The 19,632-nt window shown below is 42.8% G+C and overlaps 1 protein-coding gene across 2 annotated transcripts in view; it reads right to left on the bottom strand.

The window, feature by feature from the left end:
- The window catches only part of LOC138213939 (muscarinic acetylcholine receptor M4-like), a 94,102-nt gene extending 79,064 nt beyond the window's left edge, over positions 1-15,038 (bottom strand). For both annotated transcript variants that reach the window (XR_011179583.1, XM_069175268.1), the window contains exon 1: positions 14,601-15,038. Coding sequence is in view for 1 of the 2 variants with exons in the window: in XM_069175268.1 (XP_069031369.1) it covers positions 14,601-14,655 (55 nt within the window). In the remaining variant the exon portion in view is untranslated. The remainder of the gene's footprint in view (positions 1-14,600) is intronic.
- Positions 15,039-19,632: the final 4,594 nt, after the last annotated feature.

A 19,632-nucleotide genomic window follows, 5' to 3' on the forward strand; every position in this document is an offset into this window, starting at 1 on the left:
CTCATTTGCCTCAACCAGTGTGGGGTCAAGGAGGAGCAGAGAGAGAGAAGAGCAGCATAGAGTGCCAACAGATAATGAAAACTGGACAGGTTGGTGAGGCTAGACCAGAAACATGCAGCTCCAGAGATTTGTGCTGATAGAGCACAAAATATGGGAAAAAGAAGGCTTCTCCAACTCAGGAGCTGGTTGGCAGTCCCATTCTCGCTCCAAAATATATACTCATTAGCTATATTTTTTTGAGGAATTAGTAAATATTTCGGAAACCATATCGTTCAAGTCCAAGAAAATGAATCCTGCCTCTTGCGCAACTTGGCACCCCAATAACATTACGAACCACAGTACGGGATTAGTTAGATGCTAAAAAACAAGGAAAAATCTAAAATAATAACAATGAAAACAACATGGAGCGGGATTACTTTTTGTAGCGATACCACCAATAACACATTTAAGACATACTCATCACAAAAGTACTGTACTTCCTCCTCTAAGCATGTCATCCATTGCTGCTTCCATAACCATAGTAACTCAACGCAGCTTATTCTCATGAAGACAACCAGGTACACAATGTACTGTATTATCAATAATTTTAGCCAGAAGCCAAGGATAAATTATTGTTTTAATCGATAGAAAAGTAAAAGTGGCCACTGATGTTAAGGCCAATATTTGAGAATTTACAGTAGACAACACCCTCATCATTCTGTTTCTATGTCTGATCTAGTTGTAAGTCTTTTTAGAAATGAATTATGGGCAAAAGAATTCATAGAATATTCGATAAGTTAGCAGAATCAGATCTTAAGCAACCAGACTAGCCATCCTCTGTAAAGAGCTTTGAAGTGCTGCCGCAAATCCTCATTGCCCCTCTTCAAAAACCCGTATCTTCTAATTCCTCTATTACCCTCCCCTCTCCAACTTTACATCCCACCGTGCCTGTTTGAATGCCAGCTCGCAGTTCCCTGCGAGCTGAGCCAGTAACAACATCTGGGGCTGACAAATATGCGTTCGTATCCAGACACCAATATACAGCCACATGGCCAGCAACATTCAAACTGCTGTATCCTCAAAAACGAGGCCATTACTCGGCTCTTCATAGTCTCTGACAAAATTAAAGTATGAATCAGAAAACTGTTGTCTTGATAAGAAAGCTCGATAAGATGCCTTATTTATTGGATAATTTTAAGAATGAGAACGATGTTTGCTGGTGGCGGTTGGGATTCATCCCAGTGGAATTACATGTTTCCCTGGAAAGCAGATCCTTTCCGACCCAGGAGGATGAATGTGTAATCCTTAGGCAGTGACAAAGTTGACGAGAACGCAAACTGAAGAAGTCAATGATCAATGCAAGGTCAACACTAAGACGTGATTGGCATGGCAACGGGCATTCTTTTCACAACAAGCTGTCAACTGAACATTTGGAACAAAATCATCATGACATCACACCCTGCTCATCACCAGAAATATCGCTTCTCAATGGGAATATAGAATTAGAATATAATTTCATAAAATATGTAATATAATGTCGTTTCTACTTCTAGGTCTATTAAATGACCCATTTGTTGAAATCGGGTCTCGTTTGGTCCTTTTTGGTCGCTCCGAGCACCCGTACCGTAACACCACGGATAGTCACATACTTACAATCCTAGTGGCGTCTAGCTGGATTAGGTTTTAACACACAACACAGTGCTAAAATGTTAAAAACACATGAGTCAATGGATATCTTTGTTCATCAGATATCTTTGTTCATTGGATATCTTTGTTCCAACCAGACTGAGCTAGCTGAGCAGTTTAGTGTTTCTATGTTCTGTATTTATTCAGTTGGAGACTAGAAATCCTCTCTGTTGCTAGGGTAGTTGCTAAGGGTCAGACTACTTCCTGGAGTAGTAAAGATTGCGTACGTTACATACTCAGTCATACCCAAACGTGAGGCCATGGAAATGTAGAGTGCACCAACAAAAAGTTCTATATTTTAAGAGTGAATTGTTCCACAATATGAATACATTTAGATTACATGTTTTATTTAGTTGGTAACTTGCATATTCACAATATTACATGATAGAGTGTGCTTTAATGTCATTATTTGGTCATTGAATTTAGGGTCACTACTAGTACCAAGTCTTACTATTATTATTAAGAATGTGCAGATTATGTTTGTAATTAATCAATTGTTTTTGTCTATAAAACGAATGCAATATGCAGACATTGAGAAATTTGTTAGTGCCCTTCCACAAAAAAAAGAGCAACCCACAAAAAGCAAAAAACACTGACAAAAGTAAACAGCATCCATCTTCGTGTATTATTTATTTAATGAAAATAAAAACAGGTTTTTGATTGGACAGATCTTTTCAAACAATAAAACAAGTGAAAATAGCGTGGACAAAAAATTATGGGATCGGTAAACAAATATTTTGTTGTGCAACCTTTGGGAGGCAATCATTGCAAACAAGCAATTTCTGTAGCTGTCAGTGAGACTTCTCGACCTGTCAGCATGTAGTCTGGTTCTGTTTGGTTGTCTCAGGTTGGAAATGTGCCGTCTCTAAACTGCTCTTTCCATAGATGTTTGATAGAATTCAGAAAAAGGCCACTTCAGCAATGTCCAATATCAAACAAAAACATACCTTTTCGACTTTTATTACGTTTATACCTGCCCAGCTATTGTACGATATGTATTATAAGTAACTGCATTTTATTTTTTAAGACGTTTTTAGCATTAAATACATTCGTAGAAATAAGAGTTCTAGAATGGTTCTACCAGACGGGCTGAGGTAATAGGCGGTACCGACTGCTTCTTAAGCACTTTTTTTTTTTTTTTTTTTTTTTTTTATTAAAGAAAGGATGCTTTAAATGTTCTTTGTAAGACTTCTATTACCAACCTCTGTATTTAAAGAAGCCTTTTTGGAGGAAAGGTGTCTTCAAGAATTGTTGAAAGCATAGCATGGTTACAAAAGATTGTCACCCTCAATGGTATTTAACATTTTTAAAACAACTCTTGTCTTTTCAGAGCTGTGACTTTCTGCCTTTGTGGGTTTTTTTTTTAATTTATTTTTTTTTATCACCACTGTGTTTACTTGCACCATCGTAATTAGTTCCACCTTTCTCCTAGTAAATATTGTCTCCATGTTTCCTTCCCAATGTGCCAGTTTGTTTATATGCTCAGTACCAGGAGTTCCAGCCATTTGTTTCCTAACTCTCGTTAGTCTTCCTGTTTTTTTTGTTTTTTTTATAATTTATAAGCTCTCCAGTTTTATACAGTTTTTTTGCTTTTACAACTATACACTGGCTAAAAGTTGTGCTTTTGGGGCCGGTCGGTTCTGCTCTACAGAATTAAGCAATATTACACAAGAGAGTGATGCTTACGGACCGTATCACTGTCGTGCAAATAATGATGTTAAAGCACACCCTTGCGTTGGGATTATACAACAAGTTACCAACTAAATAAAATATGTAAACTAAATGTTTTCATATATGGGGGTGCACAGCTGTCCAGGATACAGGTTTAGTTAGCCGGTCCCCCGCAGCACCCGAACAGCCGGGTGGCTGGGTGGCAGTACGACGGAGGCATTGGCCCAAGCAGAAGCCCACGGTTCACCACCGACCCCTTCACGTCTCCAACCGATTTTCCCCACTCGGCGAAACACCCGCTGAGAAACCAACTCTGGTTATTGGAGACTCTATTTTGCGGAACGTGAAGTTAGCGAAACCAGTGGCCAGAGTCAGATGTCTTCCTGGGGCCAGAGTCAGATGTCTTCCAGGGGCCATAGTCAGATGTCTTCCCGGGGCCAGAGTCAGATGTCTTCCCGGGACCAGAGTCAGATGTCTTCCCGGGACCAGAGTCAGATGTCTTCCCGGGGCCAGAGCGGGCGACATTGAATCAAACCTGAAACTGCTGACTAAGGCTAATCATAAATACAGTCAGATTGTTATTAACGTCGGCAGTAACGACACCCGGTTACACCAATCGGAGGTCACTAAAGTTAACGTGGAATCGGTGTGCAACTTTGCAAAAACAATGTGGGACTCTAGTTTTCTCTGGACCCCTTCCTAACCGGACCAGTGATGATATGTTTAGCCATACGTCTTCACTTCACCGCTGGTTGTCGAGGTGGTGTCCCGCTAACAACGTGGGCTTCATTGACAATTGGAATACTTTCTGGGGAAAACCTGGTCTGATCCAGAGAGACGGCATCCATCCTACTTTGGATGGTGCAGCTCTTCTTTCTAGAAACATGGCCATATCTCTTAACAGCCCTAAAACCTGACATCCAGGGTTGAGGCCAGGACGCAGAGCTGCAGTCTCAGCGACTGAGGGACTCGGCGACCAGATGGCTGCAGCCGGAGAGCGCAGGAGGAGCGCCAGCGATGGTGGACAAGATCGTGGGGGAGCAGTTCACGGAGGGACTGCCAGGCCAGGACAGTGGCATGGGTCTGCTGCCACCGTCCGGCGACGCTAGAGGCCCCCATCACCCTTGCCGAGGACCACCTCGCGGTTTATCCCAGCGGGCAGTGGGATGGCAGTCGGCCGCCAGCTGCAGCCATACCAATTCTTGCGCCACGGAGGAGGATCCAGCAATCGGGGTTGGCTCGGGCCCTGCCAGCTCCGCCGATCCCACGGGTCCGGCCGGCCCCGGCACTCTTCCCAACCTGCAGGGGGTTCCTCAACCGCCAGGGCAGGAGTGTTGGAGGTGTGGGCAGCCCGGACACTGCCGGAGGGAATGTCCGTTAATGGAGGCGGGACAAACGGTTCGGGTTGCCGGCCCTCCAACATCCTCCCCCCGGTTCCGGTAAGAATCCAGGGGGGATCAGGCGATGGTGGATTCGGGCTGTATGCAGTCGCTGATCCACCAGAGCCTGTTTCAGCCTGGGGCATTGGTGGAGGCATCGTGGGTAAGAATTAAGTGTGTGCATGGGGATGTTCACGATTATCAGGTGCTGGCTGTAGAAATTAGATATGGGGGAAAAAACAAAGTGAAGGCTGCGGTTAGCTCCCGCCTTACGCACCCCCTAATCTTGGGGACAGATTGGCCCGGGTTTCATAAATTAATGGGGCAGTGTACAGGAGTGCGTTCACAACCGGCAGGGACATGCGGGATGTGTGCTGTGCTCAGTGGTGACGCGAGGTTGTCCGACGCTGCAGAGAGGGAGGGGGAACCAGCGGAGACTCCTGTGGAGACTCCACCGGTTCCCAAATTATGCTCCATGGAGGATTTTCCACTTGAGCAATTTTGGGACGATACTCTACGCTTCGCCTTTGACCAAGTGATAAGAATTGATGGTCAGCTGGTGCGCCCTGACGCAGCGCTGTCATATCCGCACTTCTCATTGATTAGGGACAGACTGTATAGAGTGAGTCGTGACACTCAAACAGGTCAAGAAAACACCCAGTTGTTGATGCCGAAAAGCCGTCGGGAAATGATTTTCCAGGCGGCTCACTATAACCCGATGGCTGGCCACATGGGATATGATAAAACTCTGGACCGGATAATGGCCCGGTTTTACTGGCCGGGCATCCGGGGGGATGTGCGCCGCTGGTGTGCATCTTGCCCAGAGTGTCAGCTGGTAAACCAGCCGGCCATTCCGAGGGCGCCTTTACATCCTCTACCCTTGATGGAGGTCCCATTTGACCGTATTGGCATGGACCTCATCGGGCCATTTCACCGGAGTGCATGCGGATATCGCTTTGTGTTAGTTCTGGTGGATTACGCAACACGATATCCCGAGGCAGTGCCATTGCGCAGCATTTCAGCAAAGTGTTGCGCAGGCTCTGTTTCAGGTCATCTCCCGAGTCGGAATCCCGAAAGAGATTCTGACTGACCAGGGCATCTCGTTCATGTCACGAACACGGAGAGAACTTTATGGATTACTGGGCATTAAGTCTATTCGGACTAGTGTTTATCACCCACAGACTGACGGGCTTGTGGAGCGTCTGAATAAGACTTTAAAGTCCATGATTCGTAAATGTATACACGACGATGAACATAATTGGGATAAATGGCTTGACCCTCTGTTGTTTGCAGTGCGGGAGGTCCCCCAGGCCTCGACGGGATTTTCTCCCTTTGAACTGCTGTTTGGCAGGAAACCAGGAGGGGTGCTCGACCTGGTTAAGGAAAACTGGGAGGAGGGTTTGAGCTCCAGCAAAAGTGAAATTCAATACGTCCTGGACCTGCGAGCAAAACTCCACACACTGGGTCAGATGTCACGGGAGAATTTGCTCCAGGCCTAGGAGCATCAACAACGGCTGTACAACAGAGGGGCCAAGCTGAGGCAATTCACACCGGGAGAAAAGGTACTTGTATTGCTTCCTTCTTCCAGCTCGAAACTCCTCGCCAAGTAGCAAGGGCCCTTTGTGGTCACACGGCGAGTAGGGGACGTCGACTATGAGGTGGTGCGGTCTGACAGGGGTGGAGCTACACAGCTCTACCACCTCAACCTCTTAAAAATATGGAGAGAAGTGGAGTCTGTTTCTCTGGTGTCCGCGGTATCTGAGAGAGAGGAGCTGGGGCCAGAGGTTCCAAAGTCCACCAATCCTGCCTCGCTCCCTTTCGACGCCCATCTCTCCGGGACCCAGAGAACAGACGTTGCCCAGTTGCAGAAGCAGTTTGCTGATGTGTTCTCCCTCCGGCCAGGACGCACGAACCTCATAGTGCACAACATTGAGACGTCTCCGTGCGTGACGGTGCGGTCGCGACCCTACAGGCCACCTGAACACGAGAAAAATTGTTCAGAGAGAATTGGCGGCTATGCTGGAGATGGGAGTAATAGAAGAGTCCAACAGTGCCTGGTGTAGCCCCATTGTTCTTGTTGTCAAGAAGGATGGATCTATTCGGTTCTGTGTGGACTATCGCAGGGTGAATGATGTGTCACGATTTGATGCGTACCCAATGCCCCGGGTCGACGAACTCCTGGACCAGCTGGGCACTGCGCGTTTCTTTACGACACTGGATTTAACTAAGGGCTACTGGCAGATTCCTCTCTCGCCAGAGGCCAAGGAAAAAACGGCCTTCTCCACTCCGTTTGGATTATACCAATTCACCACATTTCCCTTTGGGTTGTTCGGTGCCCCGGCCATTTTCCAACGCCTCATGGACCGGGTGCTGCGTCCGCATGCTGCCACCTACCTGGATGATGTCATCATCCACAGCACCACCTGGGAGGAGCATGTGCAGCGGGTGGGCGCAGTGCTGGAGTCCCTGAGGCAGGCTGGGCTCACCGCCAACCCAGGGAAATGTGCAGTTGGACGGAGGGAGGTACGGTATCTGGGGTACCACTTGGGCGGTGGGCAGGTGCGCCCTCAGGTGGACAAGATGGCGGCTATCGCGGCCTGTCCGCAGCCCAAGACAAAATAAGAGGTGAGGCGGTTTATCCCGGGCTTCGCGGAACTGACCAGCCCCTTGACCGACCTGACCCGGAAAGGTGCCTCAGATCCGGTCCAGTGGACGGAGCAGTGCCAGCGGGCGGTTGAGAAGGTAAAACAGGCTCTCGGTGGGGAACCACTTCTCCACACCCCTAACTTCTCTCTCCCCTTTACTCTGCAGACTGATGCGTCGAACAGAGGGCTGGGGGCTGTTTTGCCCCAGGAGGTGCGGGGGGTGGACTGCCCTGTTGTGTACATCAGCTGGAAGTTATCAGAAAGGGAGGCCAGGTACAGCATAGTGGAGAAGGAGTGCCTGGCCATCCGGTGGGCGGTCGACTCCCTGCGGTACTACCTGCTGGGACGCTCATTCACCCTCTGTTCGGACCACGCTCCGCTGCAGTGGCTCCACCGCATGAAGGATACCAACGCCCGGATCACTCGGTGGTATCTGGCGCTACAGCCTTTTAACTTCAGGGTGATCCATAGGCCATGTGGCCGACTTCCTCTCCCTCTCTCCTGGGGGGAGGGGGAGTAGGTTAGGCCGGATGGCTCCCCGGCCTAAGTCGGGCGGTGGGGGTATGTGGTGGCGGGGTGTGGTGAGCTCAGCTGCAGGGCGTAGAGAGTGGGAGGAGTGGTTCAGGGAACGGTGCTGGGCAGGTGTAATGAGCACAGCTGAGCCGAATACGGACTGATGAGCACAGCTGAGCTGGATGTGAACTGATGAGCTCTCCCCTAATAAAGGGGAGCAGGGAGAAGGAGGAAGAGGAGGAAGCGGTTGCACGAGTACATTGGTGTATGGGCCGGGCAAATAAAAGCATTTTACACCTGAACGTACGACTGAGCGTGTCACCCGTGTCCAGGAGAGACCCCGGTAGCACCAACCTTGCTACAGGAAACTACAGACCAATTTCCAACCTGATGTTTATTTCTAAAATCCTTGAAAAAGTTGTTGCAAATCAACTTTTTGATAATTTACAAAGGAATGATCTGTTTGAAGATTTTCAGTCAGGCTTTAGAGTTCATCATAGCACAGAAACAGCTCTGGTGAAAGTTACTAACGACCTTTTATTAGCCTCAGATAATGGACTCGTCTCTGTACTTGTTCTTCTGGACCTCAGTGCTGCTTTTGATACGATTGATCCTTATTACGGAGATTAGAAGACGTTACAAGGATTAAAGGAACTGCATTAGACTGGTTCAAATCCTACTTATCAGATAGATTCCAGTTTGTCCATGTCAACAATGAATCTTCCAGACAAGCAAGAGTTAGTTATGGAGTTCCACAAGGCTCAGTGTTGAGCCCGATAATTTTTACTTTGTACATGCTTCCATTAGGAGATGTCATCAGGAAGCACTGCATCAACTTCCATTGTTATGCAGATGACACTATATAACTATAAAACCAGATGAAACTAATCAGTTAGTAAAACTTGAAGCCTGTCTAAAAGACATAAAGGCCTGGATGACCAAAAACTTCCTGCTTCTAAATTCAGACAAAACAGAAGTTCTTGTACTTGGTCCTAAACACCTCAGAAACTCTTTCTGTAATCACTTAGTTACTCTAGATGACGTTGTCTTGGCCTCCAGCAAAACTGTGAGGAACCTTGGAGTCATCTTTGATGAGGATTTGTCCTTTAGACACCATATAAAGCAAATCTCCAGAACTGCCTTCTTTCATCTACGTAATATTAATAAAATCAGGAAAATCCTTCCTCAGCGTGATGCAGAAAAACTCATTCATGTATTTGTTACTTCTGGGCTAGATTATTGTAATTCCTTGTTGTTAGGATGTCCAAATTACTCATTAAAAACCTGCAGCTGATCCAAAATGCTGCAGTAAGAGTACTGACAGGATTTATCAAGAGAGATCATATTTCTCCAGTTTTAGCTTCTCTTCACTGGCTTCCTGTGAAATCAAGAATATAATTTAAAGTTCTCTTGATGACTTACAAAGCCCTACATGACCAGGCTCCATCATATCTTAGATATCTTATAGAACCATATAATCCTAGCAGAGCACTTCTCTCTAAGTACGCTGGTCTACTTGTGGTTCCTAGAGTTTCCAGAAGTAGAATGGGAGGCGGAGCTTCAGTTTTCAGGCTCCTCCCCTGTGGAACCAGCTCCCAGTTTGTGTTGGAGGGGCAGAAACCCTCTCTAGCTTTAAGATTAGACTCAAAACGTTCCTTTTTGATAAAGCCTATAGTTAGGGCTGGCTCAGGTAGACCTGAACCAACCCTTAGTTATGCTGTTATAGGCCGAGGCTGCTGGAGGACCTCGTTACATGCTGAGCTTCTTTTCTTTCCTCCTACTCTTTAACTGACTCATACCTCACCATCTTCTTCTCTCCCATAGCTTTTCCTTATTATCTGTTGTCTCCACTCAGTTCCTTCACTTGTGTAGTTTCTCTTCTTTCTTTTCTAGATGTCCCGTCATGGAGCTGCATGTCTCTGCTCTGCGCTTGTCGTCTCCACCAACAGTTCTTCTCTTCTATCTCTATTCTGTCCTTTTCTCTCTCTGCTCTCCTCTCACCCCAACCGGTCGAGGCAGATGGCCGCCCATCTCTGATCCTTGTTCTGTCGGAGGTTTCTTCCTGTTAAGAGGTAGTTTTTCCTTCCCTCTGTTGGAGGTTTCTCTCTCTTAAAGAGGAGTTTTTTTCCCCCCTAACTTATGTGGGAATTGTTGAATTGTTGGTAATCTTAAGATTGCGATTTCCTGGAGAAGACAGATACCCGACACGCCAAATAAAGTTTGGGAAGGGGGGTTTTGCGGGGAAACTTGGTTTTTGATTCTTGGCCATAATTCGATTCAATTCAACTTTATTTATGTAGCGCCAAGTCACAACATAGGTTATTTCATGTGGTTCTCTCAGTTAATAAACTAAAATATTTCTGATGTGCAGTTTGATTATTATCAAAGGAAATGATGGCATATTTATTCCTTTATTAGGTACTGCTTACATTTTTTTTTTGCATTTTTCTTTCCCAACTTGCAATTTTTTCTAATTCCCACAATTTTCCACAAATACATAGCAATTTTTCCAGAAAATCCACCATAAAAATCAAACATTTTTGACTGCAACAATCACAAAAAGAAACTCAGTGAAATACTGGAGGGACTGATAAATAGCTGTCATCAGTCTCTTACTTTACTACAACCTCCTACATGTGGTTGAGTTGCACATTTCAGCCGTATATTAGCTTTTCTGTTCGGTCCGAAGAGTGAATGCTTGGAAACAACATATTTTCCAGAGGGTCACTCTGTGGAATTGATTGAACAAGGCTTGACTGATGCGCTCATCTTCAGGGGTTTGAATGAAAACAACTTGATGTGCTTCACCACTGACAGCAGAGTAAATATAGTGAAAGCCACTTTACTGGACCCGGCTACAAATCTTCGGCCACTGCTGGCATTCAGCTATTGGCGGGTAGCATTGACATTTAGTGGTTTCTATATTAGTAGCAATAATAAAATTGATATTCTATAATCACTTTTAAAAAAAAAAGCACAATTAAGACAAATTGAAACTTTGAAAGTCCGGACACTCTAAATTTCAATAACCAAAAAAAGACCTTTTTAATCATAAAACTAAAATGAAATAAAAAAAATATGACAAAGTAGACTGAACTTTTAAGCAGCTGAAAACATATCAGGCCTGAATCAGACAAAATTTCACTTTCAAAACTCCAGCAAGAAAAACTAGTAAAAAAGACTTACTCGGAGAAAAAAAACCCTGAATGAACTCAAGGCTCAGAAAGAATCAGCAAGACCTTCCCTGCAAAAGACTAACAAAGCTTTATATATCTTTCAGCATTAATGTTGCCTTTTCATTCGTCCAACCCGAGGACATTTGTTTTGCACATTGTCTCAGTCCATCTTAAACGAGCTTGAACCCTGGACAACAGCAAAAAAAACTGTGTTCACAAACAATAGAAGTGTTCCTGAGCCCATGCAGTCATTTCCACTCCAGATTTGTGTTTGTTTTTAAACGCAGTGCTGCCAGAAGTGCCCAGATTAGTAACCCCCCCCCCCCCCATCTCTGGGATGCTCTTTTCATACCCAATCATGGTACTGATCTGTTGCCATAACCACCAGCTTATGACGGCATCAAATCTAAAGTAATCATATCGTTATTATTGCATTCCATGTTTATTTCCATTTTACACAGCGTCCCACATTTTGGGGAAATGGGGTTGCAGAAATAAATTACTCACTCCATAAAGACGTTTAATTTGTTAAATACGGTGTCACTTGCACATTAGCCACAATTTCAATGGTTAATTATCACTCAGCTGTTAGAAGAGAGATATGATTGGTGAGTATGCATGTGGGTTTTTTTAGGTTCCACCCACTTGTAAAAAGGTGCAAAAAAAGAACTTGTGTGTAAGCAGCTTTGTATAAAGAACATGAATGACATTAAGATTAAGATCCACAAATGGGAAAATGAAGATTCGCATTCACAAGAAGATTTTTGTATTTAAGAGTGAGTTTGTGCACACAAATTTACAAATATGAAATTAGTCTGTAAAAAGTCAATTAGACTTTTTTTCAGCGAGACTACATATGTAAATAAATTATGCACGAGTAAAAAAATGATTTGCAGTACTTTGGCACAGTTTTCTTCCTGAAAAAAATGAACAGCTGAAGAGGAAATAAACAAGGATTTGGGGAAAAATGTTGTCGACCAGCCAACTTTTAGCAGAAATTAAATTAGGGACTAGTTTCATTTGCTTTCCTTTCGATTCACTGTTTGAATAATTATTTTATAGGCCTATACTTTCTCACCATACTATCCTATACAACTGTGATCCAATACCTTTCTTTTTTTTTTTTAAATTTGAGAGTAAAACTGTCTGTTTCCATTAAGATGGATACCAGTGTGCCGCTATCGCAAATGGCTTCATACTTGCTACAAAATAAGACATAGTTACAGGAGACGTGACAGATGGTTTTCCAAACCAGGTGGCATCTGCTCTGCTTGTTACTGTAAGCAGCGGTTATTATATTGAAGTGGCAATTATGTGTAAAATCTAGATTCCATATCCAAATGACAGAAGTATGAATGCTACAAACTAACACTGCAATTATATTCAGGGAAAACACACACACAACTCAAAGTTACACTACCTGAACAACTAATTGAAGTTGGTTTAGTTTTTTCCCCCAAATGATTTATATATTTCATTCAGTCATATTGGTCAGGAGGTCTTGAGTTGAGTAATTTGACTGTTTTTTCACTGGTTTATTCAGGCAATATTCCAGCTCAGTTTTAGTGCAAGACAAATATCTCGTAAAGACGTTATTAGCAGCTAGTAAGAAAATGGCTGCAGTCTGAACCTCCAACAAAGTCTGACCGGATAGATGTCGTGACAAATATAACAATTTAATGCAATATAAAACTGGATTGTGCACCTTAATGGATGTACTGGCATGTATTCCCATCATTGTAATGTCTGGATGAATGCATAGATGACCAATGCTCTATGTTCTATTATGTTGTACGTTGTGGAATTTCGTTTTTAGTTAAAAAAAAAAAAATAAATTTCATTTATCGTTTGTTTGATACCTCCACGCTGTCTAGCGTGCAAACACAAGAGTGACATAATATTACAAGCATAATTTGACCTTAATCCGTATAATTACACGCAGATTGTGTTGAAGAAAAACCTCATGGAAAACACGATGCCGCCAACACAAAAGTACATATATTGAAAGAATGCTCCGCGTACACAGCTGCTTGCAATATATGCACGTGCACATTTCTTTTTTTTTTGATCCGCATTTAACATATACGGTCACACAACAAACAGCCCTTCGCACCGCAGGGATCCGTTCTCAGAGTGAGGACGTTAATAGGATAGAAACATGGAGGACGGAAAGCAGAGAACAGACATGAGACGGGTAAGAAAGGGATGCAAGGGGGAGCAGACGATGTTGGTGGTGGACGGGGGGGGGGGGGGGGGGGGTAGAGGGAGGGGGCAGAGAACATGGAGAAGAACGCAGAACTGTCAATCATTCGCACATATCCGCATGTGATGGGGAGGGATGGGGGAGGTGATGGGGAGGGATGGGGGAGGTGATGTGGAGGGATGGGGGAGCCCTTTTCGCCATCAGAGGGAAAAAAAAAAAAAAAGGGGGGGGGGTTATTTTAGTAACCAAGCATGAACCCGTTCACCCAGCACACTGGGTACATGGAGTACATCAATTTAGACACCCAACCTCTGGCACAAACTTGGAATCTAATTTAAGCCAATATTTTCTTCATACGGTAAATAAGATGAAAAAAAAAAATACACACAACTAATGTAAAAAGCCTCGACAAAATAATTTAAAAAAAATAGACATTACCAAGTCATTATAGGATCATAAAGATCTTTTCCACTTTTGTGGCCGCCGAGTGTCTTGTGGTTTGTAATCTTTTCTCTCCTCTTGGTCGTCGTGATGTAACGAACTGACATCCCTGTAATGTTATATGTTAACAGACTTTGAGTTTGCACATGCAATTCCTGCAGTCAATTCTTTTTTTTATTTTACAATTTGGGAATTTGTCTTTTTTTTTTTTTTTTTTTTTTTTTTTTTAAAGCCTTGACCTTTCATGCCAACAAGTTCAAAGATGAGTAAAAATATTGAAATACTAATAATGAAAAGAGTTAAAGCCAAAGGCTTTTTAATCTCCGTTCTTCCTGCCTCTCCTTTTTAACTTCCTTCTGTCCTCCTTTTCTTTCTCTAGAATTGTTTCTCTTCTGTCTCGAGGAAAAGCTGCTGTTCCCTGTATTCATATTTGTATTTGCAACAACAAAAAACACCCTTTCATAAATCTGCATGATCATAAAAAAACATGATGTTCTTGACCATAATGTCTATGTTGTAACTAAGAAACATTGTATTCACTGTTACTTTATTACAATAAAAGGATTTGTTGCCTCCCAGAAGCGTTTATTTATTCAGCTATTTAGGAATTATTATTATTATTATTTTCATTACACTAGCATTAAACATTACATTTGCCATTTAAACTCACTTTGCCCACCTTTTTATGGCATAAAAAAAAAAAAAAATCACTGACAATATTCAAACCAACACACAGGATTGCACATCTGATCATATTTACATGACAAATGATAAATGGGGGGGGGGAGACTTATTAACCCACCCCTCCCCCCCCAGTCGGTGATTTAACACCACCTGTATTAACGGTGGAAAGCTTTGAACCGAAACAACTGCACGCGCACTAAAAGGCCACGAGTCTTTCACTCACCGTTAAAGTTCCAGAGAGGCCGAAGCCCCCCAACTCCGTTACTGTCGTTACTCATGTTTCATGGCGGTGAAGAGACCCCTCCCTCCCCCCCTCCCGTCTTCACTTTGTCTCCCCCTTTTTTTGTTGTTGTTGTTTGTCCCTCCAAGTGTCCCGCCGAGCGTCGCGTCTTCTGTAGTCCTTCTTTGATTTGATTCCTTCCTCTTTTTTTTTTTTCTTTTTTTCTCCTGAGGACTCGGGAGTTCAACGATAATGTTTGTGTCCTCTCTCTCTCAGTCCCAAAAAACAAACAAACAACTCGAAGAAAATCAACAAGCAACGAACCGCTTCTTACTTGCTCTTCAATTCTCCCGAAAAATAATAATAACAACAACAACAACGTGCGTGCTCAGCTTCTATTGCGTTTGGGGCTCTCGCGCACCGCACGGCGATTCGTTCATTTCAGCGCGAGCGCGCAACACAGAGAGAGAGGGAGAGGGGGAGAGAGAGAGAGAGAGAGGGGGAGAGACTTGTGATGTCATTTTTCTTCAGCCAATCCTTGATAAATCACCGTTTGGGGTATTTAACATATATAGTTACAGCTTGCTGTATTAAATTCATAGTTTCCTCCTCATGTCCATATCTGCAATCCTCCTATTAGTTTCCATGTTTTGTTGCATTATAGCCAGAATATGAAATAGGATTATTTGTGTCACCACCTAAAATTGGTCAGGTGGAAGGTTTGTTGATTTTATTCAATTGAACCATCGCAAAAGCCTATGAAAGGATAAATAAGAGCAACAGACGACTTTCAAAATCCAATAATCATTTTTTTTTTTAGAGCAGTGGTGAAGCTGGTATTTAACCTGAGAGCCCTATGAACAACCAGACGCAATTTAGAATTTTGTAATGATTCTAACCACAGAGGGATGACTGCTAATCGACAAAATAAAGGCCAACAGCATCAGGGTTATTAACAAACAACAAAAAAAGAATCAGGTAGCTCATCTGCCTCTCGGCTCATACCAATTTAGAAAAGTTGGAAAGATGGAGATTAACTTCGCAAAAACAAAGTTACAAACGAAATGTCCAAAAAATAAAAACAACATTTCAACCAAGGAAGGAAGCCGCCAGAGGGACAGTCCAACAGGTGCAACACTGAAAGAGACAGAAAGACTTATTATACGAGTAGCTCCGCCCCTAGAGAGCTGATTGGTCAACTCTACATTTGGAACAAATCATCATGACATCACAGCCTGCTCATCACTACAAATATCAGTCCACCTCCTCAATGGGAATATAGAATTAGAATTGAATTTCATATAATATGGAAAAAAATATATATTTTTACTTGTTATTATTAAATGTGACCCCTTTTGGTCCTTTTTGGTCGCTCCGGGCACCCGTACCCTAACACCACGGATAGTCAGAGGTTTCTTCCTGTTAAGGGGGAGTTTTTCTTCCCTCCGTTGGAGGTTTTTCTCCCTTAAAGAGTTTTTTCCCTCCTCGCTTATGTGGGAATTGTTGAATTGTTGGTTTCTCTGTATAATATTGTAAAGTCTTGCTGTAAGGACTTTAATGTGTTAAGTGCCATGAAATAACTTGTGTTGTGATTTGGCGCTATATAAATAAAATTGAATTGAATTGACTAGTCGCCGCACTTTAATAGCCTTAGTTCCATCCTCAGATAGCTTAGTTCATCAGATATCTTTGTTCATCAGATATCTTTGTTCATCAGATATCTTTGTTCCAACCAGACTGAGCTAGCTGATCAGTTTAGTGTTTCTATGTTTTATATTTATTCAGTTGGAGACTACAAATCCTCTGTTGCTAGGTGGTTGCTAAGGGTCTGTCTACTTCCTGGAGTAGTAAACATTGCGTATGCTACATAAGAGTCTACTGATTGTTTTCCAGTTGTTAGTCCTACCCCATGTGTTTCCATGGAAACAGAGATCGCACTAACACAATTTTTTTTTTTAATTTTCAGAGGAAATTCCACCATATTATGAAAACATTCTGATTCCATATTTTCTTTAGCTGATAACTTGTTGCATAATTGCAGTATTACACGAGAGGGTGATATTTACCCTGACCGCATCACTGTTGTGACATTCTTGAGTGTAATATTGAGTAAATAAATAATAAGTAAATAAACTCCCACAGTGAGGTGTCACTGAAAAATCCCTTTATACTCTATATCAATGGTCTATTGTTGGTTGTACGACAACACTTATTAAAAACACCCTTTTAACACAAAAAAACCCCTCCAGAAACAGCGGCCATCTGCCTCCACCGGTTGGGTGTTATAGGGAAAAAAAGAAGGAAGGACTTCGAAACATCTCAAGCCAAAAACTAAACTAAAAAAAAAAAACAACATTGTAAACCATGCTGAGAACGACACTTGTGGGACAACAAGGACATTTTTTTTGCTACCTTTAACAAATGCCTGACTTTTGTGTTTAATGCAGAAAAAGTCCCCAGTGCCTAAGTCTGATTAGAATTCCACATTTGACTAATAAACAAGTCTTGTTTTGTTACATAATTGGCACTGCCGACATGTAATTTTCCAAAATAATGTGTAAAAACCGATCAGAGACATTAAATTGATCAGATAAGAGGCAGGTTGAACTCCACAAACTACAGCTGGTCTTTGCAATGCCATTGTCTAACCTGTAATTTATGTGGTTTTTTTGTGTTTTCTTTTTCTAAATTGGCGGGTAATCTCCCACACTTAGTCATGGTGCAGAATATTGGTCTGAGTCAGCACATCTGAAAATAGACCACGTCCTCATGCTGGAACTGAATTTGAATGCGGGAAAAGCACTCATCAAGTTCAGACAACATTTCAGAACTGTCTTTAGGCAACAACAAAGCACAAAGAGTCACTTCAGCACTGGACAACGCCAAGACTGTTTTACTCCACTTCACTGACAGGAAACCATATTTGGACGAGCTGGGGGAGGAGCCAGCGGTGGATCTGACTGATCTGATTGGAAACCATGATGATACTACGTCCCGCCCACCGATAGCTTTAACCTGACTGCACCACAGGCCTGTCAATCAAACAGACACGCCTCAAAAACAATTTTTTTTTTTCATCTTCTTTTCTAATGAATGAGGGATTATTTTCAGATGGACCTCCAGAAAACTAATAAGAAGGAGTGACTTTAGCTAACAACACCGAGGTAACTGATGGACACATTTTATTCACTTCGGATTTGATGAGAGAAGTTGAATGGGAGTCTATGGAGCCGGAGGCTTTTTGGAGCCGACCTCTAGTGGCACATGGTGGTATTGCAGCCTAACACACTTCTGCATCGCCCTTATTTTTCAGACCTGGAAGCTATGAACATTTAAAATATGTCTGTGGAGACAGCAGAACAGATTCTCCTGCTAAGTAGGATACCATGATAATATGAAAAACTATCAACACTTTATCTGCTGGACTGAATCTTCTACTTTTGGAATCGTTATCAAACCATCTTCTCATCGTTGTTTGCAAAACAGACAGGTCTTTGCTTTACTAATTCACAAGCACGGTAAAAGTTTGAAAAAAAAAATAGGAGACATAGTCACAAATTTTGTGGTTTGCCACAATCTGTGGTTTTCAGATTAATCATCTTGCATTGTGAAAAAGTTGAAGTCCAAAAAACACCAAGACATAAATCCGTTTCAGTGTTTCTAATTGATTTTTCCACATACAGGCTTCTGTTAATTTGTACGTCCTCCTGAGTTTCTCTCTCTCTCTCTCAGAGGACATCCATGAAATAATCCACCTGTCCTTTATTAACAAAGATCTGCATGTTGTGCAGTCAAAACCTATTTTAGTAATCCAGCAACTGACCCTAACTCAAAGAAACAAAAATACAACCACCAATCACATTTTACAACTCATTCAGCCAAATTGCAGAAAATATTATCACGTCATCTTATTTTCAAGGATAAATCAACACAGAAAATAAAAACATACTTCTTTTACAAGCTGATTTGGCTCTTACAGACAACTCCCACTCATTCTTTTAAAACAGTCATCCTGGGTCGTCTTACATGGAGCCTTCTGCGCTCAAAAAGTTGACACCTGCTACAATCAGACACTAATGCACTCAGACCTTACAACAACAAAAAATCAGCTCCTTGGAAGTTCTATGAATTGACCATTTCTACCGTCCCTCTGTTCAACTTGCATGGACCTCTCGTAAATAACAGTCTTATGGCATTTTACCTTTAACACGCTTTTTTTTTCTGATCTTCTCAGACAACTTTGCTTCAGACAAGTCCTTCATGACAATAATGTCAGAAAATGGTATGTCGACCCAAGTAAAGCAGACATTTTCAGAGCTGTTTGGGGACGGTTGTGAATATACTGTTGAGATTTTAGCTTCACAGGATTGCCACAGAACCGTTCAGTCATCTGTCCTGAAATCTTCACCCATTGTCCACCTCCACGAAGGGGTCCACGATAAATATCACACAGGGCTCAAGTTTCCGAAAGTCAAGTCTGTAAACTCCTACCAAAGCTTGGACAGTAGATCAAAAACCACTTGGTTACATTTAAAAATGTCTGCTGCCCCCTGCATGGCTTCCCAACATCTTTGAGATGGAAGGGAAAGTGCTGAAACTTTTTCTACTTGCTGAATAGAAAATTATAGTTTTGTTTTAAACTCGTTAAAGGACCACACGTGTTTTTATGTCTACCTTGTAATTAGGTCCGAGTGATTCCGTTTCTCAGTGACATCTGTCAGGATTCGAAGATCAAGTAGCCGCTCGGCATCTTTTTTTTCTTCTTTCGGCCATTCCCGGAGTGCCTTCAATTGCCGTATCCTATCGGGACCTCATCAGGCCATTTCACAAGAGTGCACATAAATGTTGCTTTGTGCTGGTTTTCGCAACGAAATATTCCGACGCCGTTCCATTGTGCAACACATTTAGCAAGGAATGTCGTGGAAGGCTTTATTTCAGGTCATCTCCCAAGTTGGATCCCAAAAGGAGATCCCTGACTGAACAGGGAAATTTGTTAATGTCGTATACACTAAGGGACCTTTACGGGACATCAGGC

The sequence above is a fragment of the Embiotoca jacksoni genome, unplaced genomic scaffold, assembly GCF_022577435.1.
Source record: "Embiotoca jacksoni isolate LCO1_2020_lvr unplaced genomic scaffold, fEmbJac1.0.p SCAF_65, whole genome shotgun sequence".
Taxonomy (NCBI): domain Eukaryota; kingdom Metazoa; phylum Chordata; class Actinopteri; family Embiotocidae; genus Embiotoca; species Embiotoca jacksoni.